This window comes from Haemaphysalis longicornis, unplaced genomic scaffold (genome assembly GCF_048455015.1).
Source record: "Haemaphysalis longicornis isolate Haplotype H1 unplaced genomic scaffold, Haemaphysalis longicornis Haplotype H1 scaffold_6, whole genome shotgun sequence".
Lineage (NCBI taxonomy): Eukaryota > Metazoa > Arthropoda > Arachnida > Ixodida > Ixodidae > Haemaphysalis > Haemaphysalis longicornis.
Genome location: NW_027526407.1, coordinates 162,100,917 through 162,118,773, shown reverse-complemented (window position 1 = coordinate 162,118,773; position 17,857 = coordinate 162,100,917). Strand labels below are relative to the sequence as shown.

Sequence of the window (17,857 nt, the reverse complement as noted above, 5' to 3'; positions counted from 1 at the left end):
GCCCTTATCTTGGGAGTACGCCACATACACACCACCTCCTACCATTCGTGTGCCAACGAATGGTGGCGCGTTTACACCACCAACTCAAGGCAGCTCTTACCACTTACGAGCCAAGGAAGTATTGAGCCGATCATTTCTTCCTCGTCTTGCTCGAACTTACACTCGTGTTTCTTCCGCCACACAAGTGAAATGTTTTCCAGGAGTGTAAAAAACCATAACTAATGACAAAATGTTTCAGTGCACTCATTGTCAACGGGATTGCCACATGCGGAGACGTTATAATATTTGTGTCTTCAGCTAAAACGTATTTCAACAAAACGGATAGAGGTTGAAATCACGTACTAACGAAACATTTTTCAAGGCTTAAGCAGACGTTCAAGGTTGCCTTGAAATTCATGCAAAACTCTAGTTGTTCACACTAGGTAATGAAAAAATAGTGATTTCCCAACACGAAAACAGCGTAATGTTTAAAATACAGATGCAAAAGAGATACGCTAATTGATTGAGAGGTATATTCCCCTCGACAGACGACCCTATCATCCTGCTGTGAGGAAATCTGGGATAGAATAAATACAAGCTGGGACGTTACGCAAATTTTTACAACGGAGTTATTTATGAGCTGGCTATGTTCGGTCGTGGTTCAGATCACGCTGTCCGGTTGTGGGTCACATCAAAGTTTCCGTATTGGTGAATCTTTCTTGATTCCGTAATTAGGCGGCCTATAAGTATAATATAAAACAAAAAATAACGCTTCATTCGCTATCATGCGTTGGTAAGTTTCCGAAGAGTAGCTTCCGGCAATTAGTCATGGTTTCTGAAATGTCTCGCAGCCTTTGTTCATGTCCGAACTCCGGTAATAATCTAGGTGTACGGCACGTCACAAACGTAACCAAAATATAGGGTGAAATTATAGTGGATATACTGCCATCTATTCTATATCGGAGATTATATAGAAGCGAGGTACACCCGAAGTTTTGGACAGCTCTGTAGTTGTGCTGCACAGCAATTCCTCATTTCATGATGGCTCACAAGGGCGTTCTACCTTTTCCGACCTCAATTCCTGACCACAAATGTCCAGTTAACTTCTGGCTGCAGTTTTAATCTTGCGCATTACTTTAAAGTGTAAAAGCACAGATCTGTAAGGTTCTGTGGAATATATTTTATATCTGTAAGGTTCTATGGTACCTCTGTGTGATGTCTGTTTATTATAAAAACGCAGGGCAGCTGGTTTCTCGGGAGCTCCAGGAAAACGCCGCAGCTTTTTTTTCGACATCTATATCCTCCGGTACTCTAATGGTGATAGGAAATTATTTATCGCTTACTTGCTTCCGGCATACATGGCTGCAAAGTGTGGGAAGGAAGTCTCGTTTTGGGAAATTAATCACTCAATGTGACTTAGTTTGCCCCGCCTAACAACCACTAAAAGCAGTTCTTAGAATACTCATTCGATTTCCCAAGAGCTTATCGTTGTGCAGAAAAGTAAGGGGAAGCCAAAGCTTTGGTGCCTGGCAGTTGTAGAGACGCGCGTTGGTTTCGCGAAAGTGTAAACCCGTGGGCAGCGTGCTATGGGACACCCATCACCAGCGTCAATGTTATGAGCGAGGAAACGCGCATTGCCTTAGAGTTCCTGTGAACTGTATTATCGTTACCATCCATTGGAAACACACCTGAACACTGCTTAGACGAGCGTTACGATTAATTTTTTGCTGCACGTGGCTGTCGACATTTACAAGTAAAAGCCATTTTGGCCCCTTGAATGTTCCTGTCGGGGTCTATAACCATTTCCAGGTAGGTGAAAGGACGTCGGTGAGCGTTCTTTTTTTCTGCGAAAGGGAAAACTCTGATGTCAATGGCATCTCCTACGTTCATCTGCACGTTTTGGGGACTCCTTCCATAGCGGTGCCGTCTGGCAAGGAAAAATCGACTAGAACACTAACTGAAAAAGGAAAGTCCTTCCTCTAAACACACCTTAAAGATTGGGCAAGGAACTTTGTTTTGGTACTCCATGGTAGAGCGCTCGCAGATTTTGAAATATCTGCTGCAGATTTTTGTTTTCACAACTTTTGGTTCTATAGATAGGAGTATTTAAAGCAGAGCAATGGGGAAGCTAGTTTCGGTCATGCGCGTGTACGAAACGCTCCCCTTATCAGTTAGCTGCTCTATATGCCACCCCCGAGCGCAATATGACAGCAAATAGGACGAGCACCAGGTGTTACAGGCAGTTGCCTCGGTGTGTTCACGGCATTCCTCATATTCTAGTGTGGGCGTACTTAGAGCGCGTTATTTTTGGAATTGCTACCTGGCTGGTACTTTAAAAGGGGTACCGACCAACGCATAAGTCAACTTGTTGCTAACTTAGCTCTCATTTGAAGTAGGTCCAGAAGACTAAGAGACCCGAAAACAAAAGGGGGCTTCAACATGAAGAGTCACCTCAGCAACCAAACACGCGGCTACGAGACTCACGGATGTATAATGCGGTTGATTTCTCATCTTGAATCCAGACTGAGCAAGGTATGCATTGTTTAACGATGTTCCTAACTAACTACATTTCTCAGAATAGTCGGAATATTTACTTTGACATATAGTTTTCTGGGCTTATTTATTAGCAAATTACTAAAGAGGTTTTATGCAAGCAGTCGTTTATCACCAAGTTGAAGAAAATCTGCCCTGGTAACATGATATATTTTGTATTTTATGGTGATTCGTTCAGTGATGATTTGTTGTAACTGTATTTTTGCCTGACAGGACATTTTACCAAAATTCCAGTTGAGAAAATTTATCTTCTTTCTGTGTTTAGAGGTTTTAGGCTTAGGACGCGCAGACGTTTTGCGTGATAGACTAAAACTTTCAGCGGTTTTTGTAAAACTTGACTTTCCAGTAGAGAGCTTCAGGTTTTCCAGCCCCGCCCAGGCTCACTAGAACTCTGTGAGCCTGGCCAGAATGCATTGCGCAGCGTTCTTCGGCCGAACGGCGCTCCACGCAGGCATTGTGGGTACCGAAACACATGATTAAGTAATGCCACTTCTGTCCCCTCACAAATGCGGGAAACAAACAGTGTAAAATTTTGTTTGTTTGATAGTGGGAGTTAACGGCTTGCAAAACAAAAAATAAGGGCACGCGTACATCGGGGTGACGTGAGGGTGACCGAAAGAGAAGAGTTAAAGAACTCTTCAGCACTTCGGATAAAGGCTTCCACTGTATCCTTCGCTTAAAAAAAGTAAGACCCCTAATAGCCACTTTGACGCTCTAATTTCGCAACCCAAGCTCTAGAAGTGTGGCAACATGCACAAAGAGAGAAAAAAATTTTGAGCAAATCTTTTATATTCTTATAGGCATAGATCAGGAAGGCAAACGAACTTTGTTACCCCTCATTGATGTTCTAAATTTGTTTGTTGACTGAACTATGAGAGCATAAAGTTTTCAGAAAAAAGCTTAGAAAAGGGCTGCAAGACGCCTCTAATCAAATGTTGGGATGGCCTTGCTTCTTGACGACTTTATTAAACGGCTGATACAGTAGAAACCCTTCTCATAATGGCAACATGTAGTGGGTAAAATACATTTAAATTATATCCTTCGATTTTATACCCTGATACGTTAAGTTACACGTGCAACGCCAAGACGAAAGAGGCTCCAGCGTGAGCCGGACTAGTTATGCATGGCACCGATTGCGAAAAAACCAACTACAACGAAGAAAAGGATGAGGCCGAGCGGACTCCTCGTCCTCGTCATTTCCTTCTTTGTCCTTGTTTGTTTTTGCGCAATCGGCGCCATGGAAAGAGGCTCGCCACTTCCCCCGTCATACGCTCTTGTATCATTTGACCGTTTGTACGCGTTCTAAAATGGCGTTTGCCACTATGCAGAATAAAATAGTTGTAAGCGTAGGTGGCTTGGAATTTTGAAGACGCAATGCCAGAACTGTTGGGCTACACAACGATCGAGAGGCAGCTAAAAACTAAAAAAAGCTATTCTGAGGTAGGCGGGTACGGGAAACTGAGTGTTGCTGCTGTGTAGTACACAAGCAAAGCGTGCGCGTAGCGAAAATAGGGGGAGTTCTTAAGAGAGAGGAATGAGATGGGAGGGAATTATTTCGCAATTGCGAAATAATCAGCGCTTGATTTCTACAACCTGATCCTTCTGACATCTCAGCGGTTTTTTTTTGTAAAATTACCGTGCTTAACTTATAGCATTTTGACGACACCTTGAAAGCATGGCTGCACGTAAATTTCAAAATATTTGTAGGATACTCTCACTTTTTGAAATTAAAGTGCATTACATTGGTTCCTTTATCTCAGAGTGCGTGCAAGCGTCCCTTTATTCCAGCGCTTGCGGATTTGAAAAACGTTATGATGATAAATTTCGTACAGGATATGGCAATCGAGCTGAGGCACCGCGGGGCCTGAAACTGCCCTCATGACAACCCAGCTTCCAGTCGTTATTGGTCACTAGCGAACGATGTTTGGTTTGTGTTTTTTGGATCACATCTTTAAGACTTTCTATTTATTTATTTATCATTTAAATATTTATTTATTTATTTACCCTAAAATCCCAGGGAAATTAGTTAAGGGGGGTGTGAGAAGGGGAAGGAAACCCCCTCTGCCGGTTCTTGAGTTGGGGGTGTTCGATGGCGACTGGGCTAGCCACAGTCACCAGCTATTCAGACGAGGGCGCTTTGAGAGGTAACCAAGAAAATATGTTTTCTAGAACAAAGCACGACGCAAACAATAATACTTAGACGATAGACTACCAGAGAGGTAACAAAACCCAAAATGTCTAACTAATGCACAGAAAAGCCTATAAATCTAAACGCCAGAAAAGTGCCACAGAAAAGTTCATAACCAGTTCAAAGCGACATTGCGGAATACTCTAGGCATCGGGGTGTCGCGGTGGTATAGACTGCGAGCTACTGTAGTTGTATGGACTGCGAGCTGCTGGGTACCACGTACAGATTAACGTCGCCTGTCGCTTGGTCGACCGTGTTGTAGCACTTGCTTCGCCGCAAGGCGTCACACATCTCGATCCATACCCTCCAATAGAGAGTGGTTCTTTGAGTTTCGTGTAGGAGATTTCCAACCGTTCTCGATCGTCCTCGAGTAGGGTTACGCACTGGCTCCCCAAGTCGACGTAGGCACGTATTTCGCGTCCGCTCAGTTTTGCTTGCATGAAATATTTTTTGTTGACTGCGTCGGTAACGCGGAAGTCAGATTTCACAACGTTATGAGTGACGCGCGGCTCTCGTTCTTTCTTCGCTCTGCAGTTCTCGTTTCATGCCCACTAGTCCGAAAACGCCGCATCACACTTTCCGTTGTTGAGAGGGGCAATTGAGAGACAAATGGCCGTATTCCTTGCAGTTGAAGCACAGCGGTTCTCCTTTCTCATTGGAGTAAGTCTTCTTTCTCCGCCTGCGCGAGAGGGAGTCTCGGCGATCGTCGGCATGCTGGCTCCGGTTGCCTTGGTAGGGTGATTGGCCCTTTCGAACTGCCCCTTTTGATTATCGGTGAAATGGATGGCGTTTTGGCGGGAAGCTGGCGAAACTACGTTTCCTAGACGATCTTCTAGACGCTTGAGACAATGTAGGAATTCTTCTGGAGTGTCGTACGTGCGAACGCTCACTGCTCGAATTGTCTTGATCATTCAGGCTGGTGATGATGTACTCGACGCAGTCTTTGTCACTGATAATACACTGGCGAGCCTTGGTGAGCTTGTCGTAGTAGTAATATTCGATGGGCTCACCTCGCTTTCGACAACGGGCTTCCATTTAACGGTGAAGGTGTTGCATTTCTAATCTCAGAGGACATGCACGCAATAGTTCGTCTTTCCACTGCACCCACGTTTTGTCCACTGATGACAGGGAATAGTACCAGGTGTTGGCGGGGCCTTCCAATCTGCATAGTGCGTTGCAGGAGTTCAGCCTTTGCGACCAACCTTAAATGTCAGCCAAGTCTTCGACTCGCCGAATCCACGTGTCAACGGTCGAGTAGCCTGATAAAAGCGGATGGAATGATGGCACTAGACGCGAAGTCTCTACCGCAGGCGTAACGGGCGTGGCAGGCGTCTGTTGCTTTTGAAGGATCGCCATACCGTTTATTGCTTCCCTCACAGTTGCTTGTATAGCTGCTTGGATGACGGCTGCCATGTCCATCGCCGGCTGCGTTGTCGTAGAGTCGCTCGGGACATCGTTTTCGGATATGGTGTCGCTTCGCGCCCCGTCGTCACCGCTGGCCTCTTTGGCGCCCTCTTCATTCATTGTCGCTGAAGACGCTTCGTTTCCTGTCACAGGCCCCATCGAAACTGCAGGGGCGGCTTCTCAAGTCCTGACGTTGCGAGTATATCCCGCTTCTGAACTGTTATATATATTGAGAGTCGTTATATGAACTGAAACAATTCGTTCTAACTAACTGATTTTCATTACAACGGTGGCTCGAGTGGCCAATCGGGGAGTTCTCTTCGTGCTCTATGACGCGGCGGTGCGTGGGCGCGGCTTTCGCTCGCCTGCTCGTGTTACACGATCGCACCTGGAGGAGTTCGGTGGTGTCATCCAGCGGAAGCGCTGCATACAATGAAAATGAGCATTGGTACCCGCACACAGGCGAATACTATTCCTGTTTAATTACACTGGTGGTAGACCACGTCAACTGAAATTCGCGACAACAGAATAAATATGGCCTGACTTCTAAATGCATGCATTTCATTAGAAGCCAAACTTTACTGTAAAGTTTAATTTCACGACTATCAGAAATATTAGCGTTTAAATTCGTCTGTTTATACTTTGTGCCAAAACGATGTCCTTGAAAAGAAATAAACTATTACAGGGCGATGTCCTCGGCTTCCCATATATCATTAGGGCAGATATCAGTGACAGCCAAGCATTTGGACAGAAGCCCATAACGTTTGCAAGACAGGTGAGTTACTTTTTATTTAGCTCTGGTCTGAAAAATTTGCAAACTCAGTATAAATGTCACCGTAAATGAACGTTTGGTATGGAAATATTGTGAATTCAAGCAGGTTGAAAACCTCTTATCACCGAAAATGATGCCAGAGCACTCAAAACCATGTCATTGTTTTTTTTTGTTTAAACTGCTGTTGGAGCGGAAAAAGACCTGGTAGCTGGTGTTTATCAACAAGTTTGGATAACTTTAAGGCTATCTTTGTTAATTTTTAACGTATATTTGCAGTTTTTGCGGGCGTTTATTTTTATGTGTTTCCCACAACATTACGAGTGCTGTAAGGTAAACGTATAGGTTTTCTTTCGTCACAGTGTATTGCAGTGCCGTATGTAGGATAATTGATTTACGGACAAATTATTTTGGTTATCGGAGCCAGATATCGAGCAAAGTTGGCTATTATTGCTCCTCTTTGTGTTGGCTCCTTTGCGTGAGGCTTCCCGATAAACAAGGGCCTGTTCGCCAGTGGTAAGAGTAACACGGTTCTTCCGAGCTTGACAGACGCATCGACTACTCCAGTAATTGTTTTAACGCCTCACTCGCCGAAAGTAGGACGTTTTGTAGCTGTCATGTCACTAACGACGTATTAGTTGAGCTGCTGTGGCAAAGTCCAAAATGTACACACACACCTTGTATAAAGAAATGAATGAAAATACAGTCGCCGTCGGGAAATTCGGTTCTCTTACTATGGATGGACCAATCTTTTTTCTGCTTCACAGACTTACGCCTGCTATAAAGTTGTTGTAATGCACCAGAAAGCCTTTATACATTCTGTGAATCTACCTATACCCCGAGAATTTTCTTCAGTTCTTCATAACTTAGGAAGTCCAAAAGAGAAATATCTTCACCAGAAGAATGTGCTCCTTCTGACCGCCTGAATGGTGTGTTGTTTTAGTGGGCTATAAACAATTTCGAATCTCTGTTTCCATATTCAGCAGACAATTTCCGCCCTCCGAAAACGTTGGCCGCACTAAAAGAAAGCATTAGAAAACCCAACTAGGTAAAAGTGAGAAAAGGGCAAATTAGGCTCCCTTGAAATAGCAAGTTTAAAAACCCTCAGATTCACCGAACCTGAAAATACCGTGTATCCGTGACGCCAGTAATAGCGCACGGTCAGAAGGTTCGGGAAATACGTGAGACGCTATAAATGAAGACCAGTAGCTTATTGTGCATACACCGCTGTATTTTTTTCCGACTACGACCACTGACCGAGCGAGTGGTCTCCCACTCCATTCTTTATGCCCTTGGCAGCTAAACCCGAGATTGAACATGGTCACGTAAATCCTATATCTCACACGCAGCGTTCTTGTCGCCATTTTCACTTCAACGCCGAAATAGCGCTTTCAAAATTGGCCGCACAAGAAAAGGTAAAACGTTCGAGCTGACTGTGTACGATCAAAAATCATTTTTGTATTCTAGCGCAAGAAGGGAATGGTGCCACCGTCAAGTAGGTTACAAGTCGACACAAATCATTGTCGGCCGGATTTAGGAGAAATTCCCATGGATGTTTCTTCACAGCCGTACGGCTGAAGAGAGGTGGATGTCAAATTTTTCTTCACGCAACTCATTATATTCAGGGGAGAGAGTACCTGGTGCTTATCCTAAAAAATTCAGGTAGAATATTTATTCCACAGCCGGTGACTGCACTGCATTATTACATGTTTGGCTTCCTTTGTTTTTAAACTGTATGTAAGAGACGGCCATTACCCCTCGTTCGTTGCACTGTGGGAGGAAACAAACCCATTCCGTCGCGACAGTTCCACTCACTTCGGTGTTTTTTTTACTAACCCTTCGATCTTTACGTGTACATAAAAATCCAAGATCCTCTAAATAAAATAAAGATCCTTTCAAGAACATTTTCCCTTACGGACAATGTCAATATGTTAATTTGTTACAGCTTTTGAGCTTCTGCTCGTTTCCCAAAAATTCCAAGGACATTCCTCGAGATGTTGTTGACAGGGCGACAGAAATTCTCGTCAACTGTCCGGGACGAACCTTGGGTATGTGCACAAATATATGTACGCTATCACATGTAGATACCCATTTGTTCGCGATGGTTTGTTTTTTGCGAAAAAACTATGACTTCATTTTTATTCATGAAACAGACACTATTTCATTATTCCATGATTATACTTGAAAAAAAAAGATTTCCGTTTTACAGTAAGCTTTCACTGCAAAATATTACACTTCTGGTAAGGAATTACCATGTTCTTTGTATCTTTATGCAACATAACTTTCTAAAAATACGTGGTACTCTTGAAAAAATATTATGATAAATGCAGAAAAACAAACTCAATACCAAGACAGAAGACCTTTTCTGCAAACAGAATTTAAATGCACACACAGATGAATTTTCCTGGGTGATGCAGGTTTCACAAAAGTTGATTAACTATATCCTCTTCAGTCCCAAAAATGCGCCAATACAAAAATCTTTCATAACAATCTTTTATTCGATTCATTATCGATAGAAATAAACGCCAAAAAAATTACAATAGCAAAAACAAACGAAAGTAATAGAATTTCATCGTACCCACTTGGGTACTCTGGGTTTCAGTGCATGTGGAATGCAAGAACCAATATTTTCAAAATTATACAATGCTTCAAGAATACTACAAAAATGCTACAACAAACTTTTATTTGCTTCATTATCCATAGAAATGGGTGCAAAATAATTACAATAACAAAAAAGCAAACGAAAGTTATGAAATATGAAGGTACCCATTTAGGTACTCTGTGTCTTCGTACCCTGTTGACGCGTTCGAGCGCTCTCGCCGGTGAAAGCCATTTTTTCCACCTCGCTCTTCAGAGATGATGATGATGATGATGATTAGTGGATTTCCCTTTGAATCGGGGCGTCAGTTGTCAGCAACCGACTTGCCTGTTTTATTACGTTGACTTGCCGTACTCCCAGTTAACCTATATTTTTGCTTCCTCCCTGCCATCTCTCCCTCTTTTGTGTTTTAAACTCATCGACCCCACCCCCCTTTTTTCTCCCCTCGCTGTTCTAAATTCTCGTCCGCATGATTACTCCGCCTGCGTAGCCGTCCCTTCCCTACTTTTCCTCCACCACCACTCCAGTCGCCTCTTCGACACCTCTATGGCCTTGAAGCAGAGGTTCCCCCTCGCCCCAAATCCCAAAGCCTCCGCCAGCGTCGTTTCCCCCTCACCCCGCGGTGGCCGTATCTCTGTGCAGCCCCTGACAATATGGTCTATAGTTTCCCGATCACTGCCGCAGCATGCACACGTTTCATCCTGCTGCCTGTAGCTACCCGTGTATGCCTGCACACATCGGGCCACCTAGAGGGGCTTAGTGAAAGCAAGGCCGGCTTTTTGCGGGGAGACAACTTTTGACGCGCTAATTTCGAATGGGGGAAAGCTATTGCCTTTATGCTTGTGGTACCTATTTGGGTACCCGGGACCGAGCAGGACATACTCCTTTGAGGCAATTGACAGGGGGGAGAAGAGTGACGACAAACTTTTTTTTGCAGCTGCAGCGCACGAAAACACGAACAAATCAAAAATAGACAAAGCCGAGCCATTGTCCTCGTTTTCTTCGGTCTTGATCAGTTGTTTTACAATGATGGTGCAAACTATTAAATCCTAATTACGCCAACCGCAAGGCCTTCTTTTAAAAAACGGCTTAGTTACTGCAGTTGCGTTCATCCAACTTTATTTACTTCTTTGGTCAAATTCGGCCCAACAAAGGAGTCAGAATGGAGCTCTATAAGGACGTTCGCTAGTTTTAGCAACTTATCAAAAAAAACCATAGAGATTTCCAAAATTTGCGTTAAGCATTGCGATTGCCAGAAGCTGTATTCTCGCATGTACAGAATTAGGTACAAACGTTTGGCGTGATAGTATTGCGTATTTTCTATTTGGCGTCACATTTCAGACAGCAAAAAACGTCGTAGCCTAAACTTCAACACAAGCACAAATGCCCACTTCGAGATCTTTACCCTGCTCTTCTTCTTAATTGCTACAATGTTGAAATCCGCTGCGATTTATGAAGTGGTATTCAAGGACCAAAATACCTGCTTTGCTGCATTGAAGAGATAAAAAACCCTGCAACACTTCGGAAGCACTTATTTATATTAATATTATTGTTCCCAAATAAATATAAACTACGCATGAGCCCATCATAAAAAGGATCATTTGGCAGCAGACAAAAACAAAAGCTCTCCACTACGCAGGTGCAAGACCAGGGTAAGGTGGTCGGAATTTTTGGAGTCAAAAATATGTCACGCAATCGAAGGACTCATGTGCGGGTAGCAAGGCTGAAACAAAATTTCGTAAAAACTAGTCTGTGAGACAAAGTCTGCAGCGAATCTTTTAGAAACAAATTTTGCACCTGGTTTAGGCTGCATTCCTGAAGCGTCGTTTTCACAAAAGATTTCGCGTTAGGGCCTGAACCTTCCTGCTGAATATTTGCTTTTCTAACCGCCTAGCTCGTTCTCCGAGAGGCAAGCCTTTACTGTTAAGATAGACTGGTGTGTTTTATTAAAGCTCACAAAATATTTTGCCTAAATCTAACAGGATCACTCATTTTTTGTGGCCACCCAACTGTACGACGAGATATTGCCCAGTATATTAGCCAGAGAGACAACGTTGAAGCTATTCCTGAAGATGTGTGGATTACAAGTGGTGTCATGGATGGTTTGTCAGTAAGTATAGATTTATTTATTTCAAAACCGATGGTTCTGAGCTGATGTTAGTCTGTTGATACTGTTTCGAAAATGAATGGCAGCTTCTATTATCAAAACTGTTTTTTTACGAAACATTTGAGGTCATAAGTACAACAATTACCTCTTCTATCAGTCGAGCCAACAAGGAAAGCATCCAGATATTGCTGCATGCATTGCTGATGTCTTTATGCTGAACCTGTATGAAAACAATTGCGTGCTTTATCATCAGGGTTGGGTTTAGAGCAGTATTAGCGCTTGCACATACCCTGCTCTTTTGATGTTATGCCCTTTTTCGGTCAAAATTTGACTTTCTTAATTTTTGTGCTTGGAATTCGTTGACAATGTGCGCACTGAACTGTTTTTCCTTAGAATTTTTATCTATTGACCACAGCACAGTGCGATCTAGCTTTTCTCCATAAATATAATATTTCATAACAAGCCCATATCTAAACTTTTCCTTTTATATCTGCTTGTATAAATGAACAAATAGCCACGATGTCGCCTTTTGTGCATGTTCGTTAGCAGCAAGAAGGACGCGTCACCGACCAAAAAGGAGCTCCCAGTTCACTGTGAAATAATACTGACATGGTCTCCGGGCTGCTCGGTCCTACCTGGGAGATTCTCTCCTTTGAGACGTACGAGGTTCCAAGACGAAGACCTTTTCCTACGGTAGCTCTTTTATACTACGGGATAACCCAGTGTACGACAGAAGACTCTGCTTTAGCGTATAAAACGTACTCTTCAGTGCTCAAGCACGATCCTGACTCACTAAAATCGCACGTTTTCTGATAAACGCATGCCGCGTGCACTCACCAACACTCTCATGCAAACCGTAAATAAACGCCATATTTGACGTCATGTGCAGAGCGTGCTCCCTTTGCTACAGTGAACGCCTTTGCCTATCCGGATTTTGCTTTCGCAGATATCTACTTGGCGTACATTCAAGCCAAGCAGCAAACATGAGATAGTGGGAGAACATATCACCGCGAAAACAAACCGCCCCGAAGCACGCTGGGCTGAGGGTATGCAGAAGTTTCAAAAGAAAGTGTGGGTTGTGTACTTTGGGCTTGGGAGTGAATACTGCAGCTCAACTGCCGGTTCCATGGCATGCAAGTGGTAGCACAAGCGGTATTTTTTCTCATCATTAGAGGCCACAATACGGCACGCAAAATATGCCAAACCTTTGCGCGACTATGCGTTTCACTCGAGGTGTATTGGGAGCTTCATACCACTCCTTATTTACCTCATCCAGCTATAAACGTGGCAGTATGTAGAACTCGTACCTTCCTAAATAGCACCTGTTTTCGTACAATTGTGAACTAGTGATATTTTGCAGCGGGTAACAAATAAAAATTCATTTTGGCTGCGGTATATATCTGGTTCGCAAAACAAGTAAGCATGTCTATGTGGTTGGAAGATGCTGCGTTTATTTCAGAGGGATTCAACTAGTACATGTATACCGATGTTCCTAATCCTTCAGTAATATTTGTGGTACGTCAATTCAGCAATCTGTATTACTTTTACGATTATGCAAATATTTACCTGTATAGCTAAATCATTGCTGTGTTACCACAAACTGAATCTCCTAGTTACCAGAAACTATACTGGAAACCATCCTCTTGGGCAAGTTATAGGTTCAGCTTGCTGTAGGGAAAAAATATATATATATATATTAAGTCGTTCTTTCCCAGTATTTGCGACCGATTTAAGTATTCATTTTTCTTAATAAATGCACCTAATGGCATCAATGGCAACGCGAGAAAAGTGATAATATTTGTAGGCAGTATTGCTGGGAATTTCTCGCAGATTGTGCTGGAAGCCCTGAAACTTCAGAACAACGGAAAGCCACCCGGTGCCATAACTTGCATCCCGCAATACATGGGATACACCTGTCTTCTGAAAGAACATGGTTACTATGAGGCAAGTACTTTCAAGTTTGCGCTGAAAAAGAACAGTTCGTTCTTTTCTTAACTAACCACTGGGGAATGTATGTAGTGAGTATTGCAGCTACGTGCTGTAAAAGTACAAATTTGTACCTGTTGATTGATGCTTCCAGGTATTAGCCATACCTATATCCCACATTCGTTTACCGTATTTACTCGCACAATGATCGCACTCGAGTAATGATCACACCCCTCAAGTTCGTCGTCAAAATACGACTTCTTTTCATTACCCGCACAATCATCGCAACCTAAACTTACCGCAGCCATATTTTCTATGTGGGCTAAGTCTAGCCGACAATGGGCGTGCTTACCTATGTTTCCTATTCCTTCAAAGCGGACAAGGATACGTTATTGCCACACACTTTCCGATATTGGCGTCATCGGAAAGCGTGACTTCGTCATTGGTGCGGAAGAAACTCTATATAAATGCACATAATCTACTTAAAAAAGAACAAAATTTGTGCTCAGCTTGCTGCGTCGGCAGCCGTGTCTGTTTTGATGTCGCACTGCGACAGCAGCAGCTACTTATTCGTCCACCTTTTCTCACCTCGCAGGAAACTCGTTCCGGCGCGTTCCGTAATTCATAAAAATGCGGCATTATGCGTCACTTTTCAATGCGACTAGTGGTGGTTCATGGAGTTTTTATTATGTTTTTATTTTTTGTGGCTATTATGTTCGTTGGACCTATCGTAAAAATTCTGCTCTGACACTTACTTGTGTTTTTTGCGCCGAAACGTTATTCGCAAAAAATGTACTTCGCGTAATGAATGCACCCCTAAATTTGCGTCATTATTTGGGGACAAAAAGTGCGATCATTACGTGAGTAAATACGGTATCTGATACAGGGTCTGTCTGATTTCCCGATTAATCTTAGGCAGCGAGAAACTAGCTCTAATTCTGAAATTTTAAAGAATACATTTTACACAAAATACATACTAAACACTTCGGCCCCACATTTTTCTTGATTAGGTTAGTCCTGCAGTTCACTTTAGGACGTCACAAATTAGTAACTTTTATGTTGTAACAATGTTTTCATGGCAATGATCAACGCAGTTGGGATTGTTTGATTTTTGGGTTTAACGGGGTGAAGTTAAACGTTTTGTTAAAACGTGAAGTTAAATAGGCAGACGTTTTGACCATCCAATGACCAGTCCTCAAGCTTCTGCTTTCTGAGCTCAATCGTTAGCGCCGTGGTAAAGGGTTTGTTAAGGAAAATGAAGGGTGCTCCTCAAAAGGCTCCTGCTGAGCGCTTGCCAAATAAGCCAAGGCCCGCGGTCATTCCGTACATGTGTGTAGTTCTCTTTGTCCCGCGTTTTCTTGCGCTTTTAGTTAGCATGATTTCGTACACGCACCGAGTTGCGCGCAACCCTACGAAGGTCGCTTCCAGGTAGAATATACGGGTCTTATTTTCAGTACCCTTAAAATTGCCACTCTATTCTCAAGAATAGCGCCAGAAATGAAGCGCAAAAAATGCGAAACGAAGCATGTCAGGCCTCCCATCAAGTGTGCGATACGGTTTGCGTATAGATTCTTTCGAATTGTGGCAAAGTGTGTATCGGCCAGAGCGGCCGATGCATCAATAACCGCCCTAAGAGAACAGGCGCTGTTTATAAATATTAAAATTGGTTCACACTCTCCGAAACATTTTAAGGATTTCGATTTTTAGTGTAAACCATCCTTGAACAAAACAAAAATATTTGGAAGAAGCACACATGTGAATGCACGTCAGTTGCCGAGGCGTTTTTTTTTATAAAGAAGGGGCCCGTGTGGTTGAATGTGAAGTCGCTTTCGTGATTTGTTAAGGAAAGATAATTTCTTAAAAATGTTTTCGATGTTCGCGCTTGGCCACATGCCCATCGGGTATCGTTTTTTCTTTCTGTTCTGTTCAGAGTATTTTTGTCATACTTATGCTTGTTCTTTTCGAAATAAACTCAATTTATAGCAGCGGCTGTCTCGTCTGCCTCCGTACTATTCTTTTTTGTTTTAACCCTCCCATTCGATACAGAAAAGTCACCTGGAAGAAAACAAAAAGTAGGTGCGGTAACGAATAAGGCGAAAAGGGCTGGCAAAACTGCGACTACAAAGCATTGTGGCAGGCTTCCTTCAACTGCAGTTACACTTTCATCCGGGGCGGAGCATCCGTGGAAGTCGCAGTACAAGTGTTTCAGTAATTTGGGCTTATGAAGGCACATTGCACGTTAAGTCACTGCGTCGCTACCACAAGTACTCGAGTTCAAAATGTTCCAGAAAGCATGACGGCACGTAGATAAAGTAAACGTATATTTACCAGTATGTGCATCACACTACAAAATATAAAATATAAAGTTATCTTCAATCAGTTGCAAAATCAATTCCTGAACAACGGCTAGTGTAATTCCTTTAGAAAAAAGAGGGGATAATCCGCTGCCTTTTTTGTCAGTACGCTCAAGAGACATTGCTTGCCTTTTACAGAGCCATCTAGAAGATAGTTTTAGCCAACCGTTTTCGACGGTCCGCTCCGGTATCGGCGGCACGGTCAGCGCAACCAGAGCCAATGCCGTTCGTGGCCAAGTGGGCCAACCATGCGCAATGGCGCTCGCGCTTGCTGTCGGAGCGGAGCGGACCGTGAAAAATGGTCAGCTAAAACTCGCTAGTGTAAGGTTCAAGAGGAATGATAAAGGATATTGCGTACCCATAACAGGGGGGGTCTGTAACCAGTACCCCCATTTATACAACATATATCTCTGCAAAGAAGACCATAACTGAATAAAAACCTGGAACTCAACGCACTTCCAACAATGTACGTTATATGCCATGTGAATAAGCAAGCGAAAGCGTACGAGGACACGTTCCAGGCATCCTACTTTTCTCTCGCAGGAAGTTAAACCCCATATACATCCCTTTATCATCCACTGCACACCTTTGAACAGTTCACACCTTTTTTCTCGGCAAATAGGTTAAAAATAAAAAATAATGGGTAATAACGTACGACCTATATAATTAGTAGCCAACGGATAAAAGGCCCCTTGTTTCAATGAAGTGAGATCTATTTCATTTTACATGGGTTATACACATGGGAAACAGCAAACCAATAACAGTAACAACATCAGTCGACCTAACTGAAGAATGACAAGTATGAGAAACAAAAGCGAAAGCGGCATAGTTCCGTATGGACACCCAACAGTCAAGGCAAAAAAAAATTATTTATAGAGGGGATGTTTTGAAGAGAGAATAAAGAAAAATAAAATAACTGACAATCACCACAACCTGATACTGGGGAGTATGATGCCTGCAGTGCAAAGGAATTTATTCAAAAAGTTCGAAGGCTCACTTTGGCCACACGGCGCACCCTGATTGGGCGCCGCAAAAGCGGAGGTGCGAAGAAAGATCACGTGATTACTGAGGAGGTCGCGCTCTCTCTTGCATTAAACCGGTTTTATCACTTTCCGTGCCCCATCTGCCCGAACTTCGGGTTATGGCAGCAGCTTTATTCATGATACCGTTCTTTTGATACGAATTACGTTCTAGCATGAGAAGTTGATAAACGAGTGTCCCGTTGTTGTAGTAACCTGAGCCCAGGAGACGTAGAAGACAAGAGACAAAGACAGCCCGAGCCCTTAAGGTGCTTCGCCCCCCCAAGAAAACCACCCATATCACAATTTTGTCACGTGAACACAACCATGCAAGCGCTATTTTTGTGGTCAGCTGGCAGATAGAAATCCCGCTTGCGGAATTTTTACTCCGGTCTTTTTTTATGCGTTTCGTTTTTCCCCACACTGGTTGTGATAAGAACGTCCCATTAATTTGACCTCCCCAAAGTAACATGTTGCAGGGCATACGCAGAGGTCCACCAGAAATATATTTATCGTAAAATAGTGTTCACATTCCCTGTAATTACGCACCTGAGGGTTTGAGCGATTTCCACATGTATCTGACTATTGATGGCTACTCCGGACGCGAAGCCAATTCCTACTTTGAAGTATTTATATTAAACCGTTCTTTATGTACTTTGGGCACAAACCGTTCTGCTAAATATCAGCACGGTTTGAGAACGTTCCTAGCGTTTTACAAGATAGGCGCTTGTTATGGGCGCCCGTAGTCTAACTTTTACATTTCTACAGATTTTTGTGACACGATTTTCGTTGTTACTCCAGATGTATGGTTTAAAATTCTTCAGAAAGGAATAATAACGGGCTGGCTGACTTTCGCTCAGAGGCTTTGGCGTTTAGGCCTACTGCTAGCATGAATGTTTGAAAGCAGGTTGGCAGCATTTTTTGAAATGTCTCTCTTACACACTTCGTTTGTTTTGCTC

General features: G+C 43.1%; 1 protein-coding gene across 1 annotated transcript in view; it reads left to right on the top strand.

The window, feature by feature from the left end:
- Positions 1-1,678: 1,678 nt before the first annotated feature.
- Positions 1,679-17,857, top strand: part of LOC144142037 (alanine aminotransferase 1-like) — a 40,979-nt gene continuing 24,800 nt past the window's right edge. Inside the window, exons 1-5 of the mRNA XM_077673463.1 lie at positions 1,679-2,511; positions 6,810-6,899; positions 8,839-8,941; positions 11,475-11,602; positions 13,430-13,543. Of these exons, the coding sequence (XP_077529589.1) occupies positions 2,419-2,511; positions 6,810-6,899; positions 8,839-8,941; positions 11,475-11,602; positions 13,430-13,543 (528 nt within the window). The 5' untranslated portion in view covers positions 1,679-2,418. The remainder of the gene's footprint in view (positions 2,512-6,809; positions 6,900-8,838; positions 8,942-11,474; positions 11,603-13,429; positions 13,544-17,857) is intronic.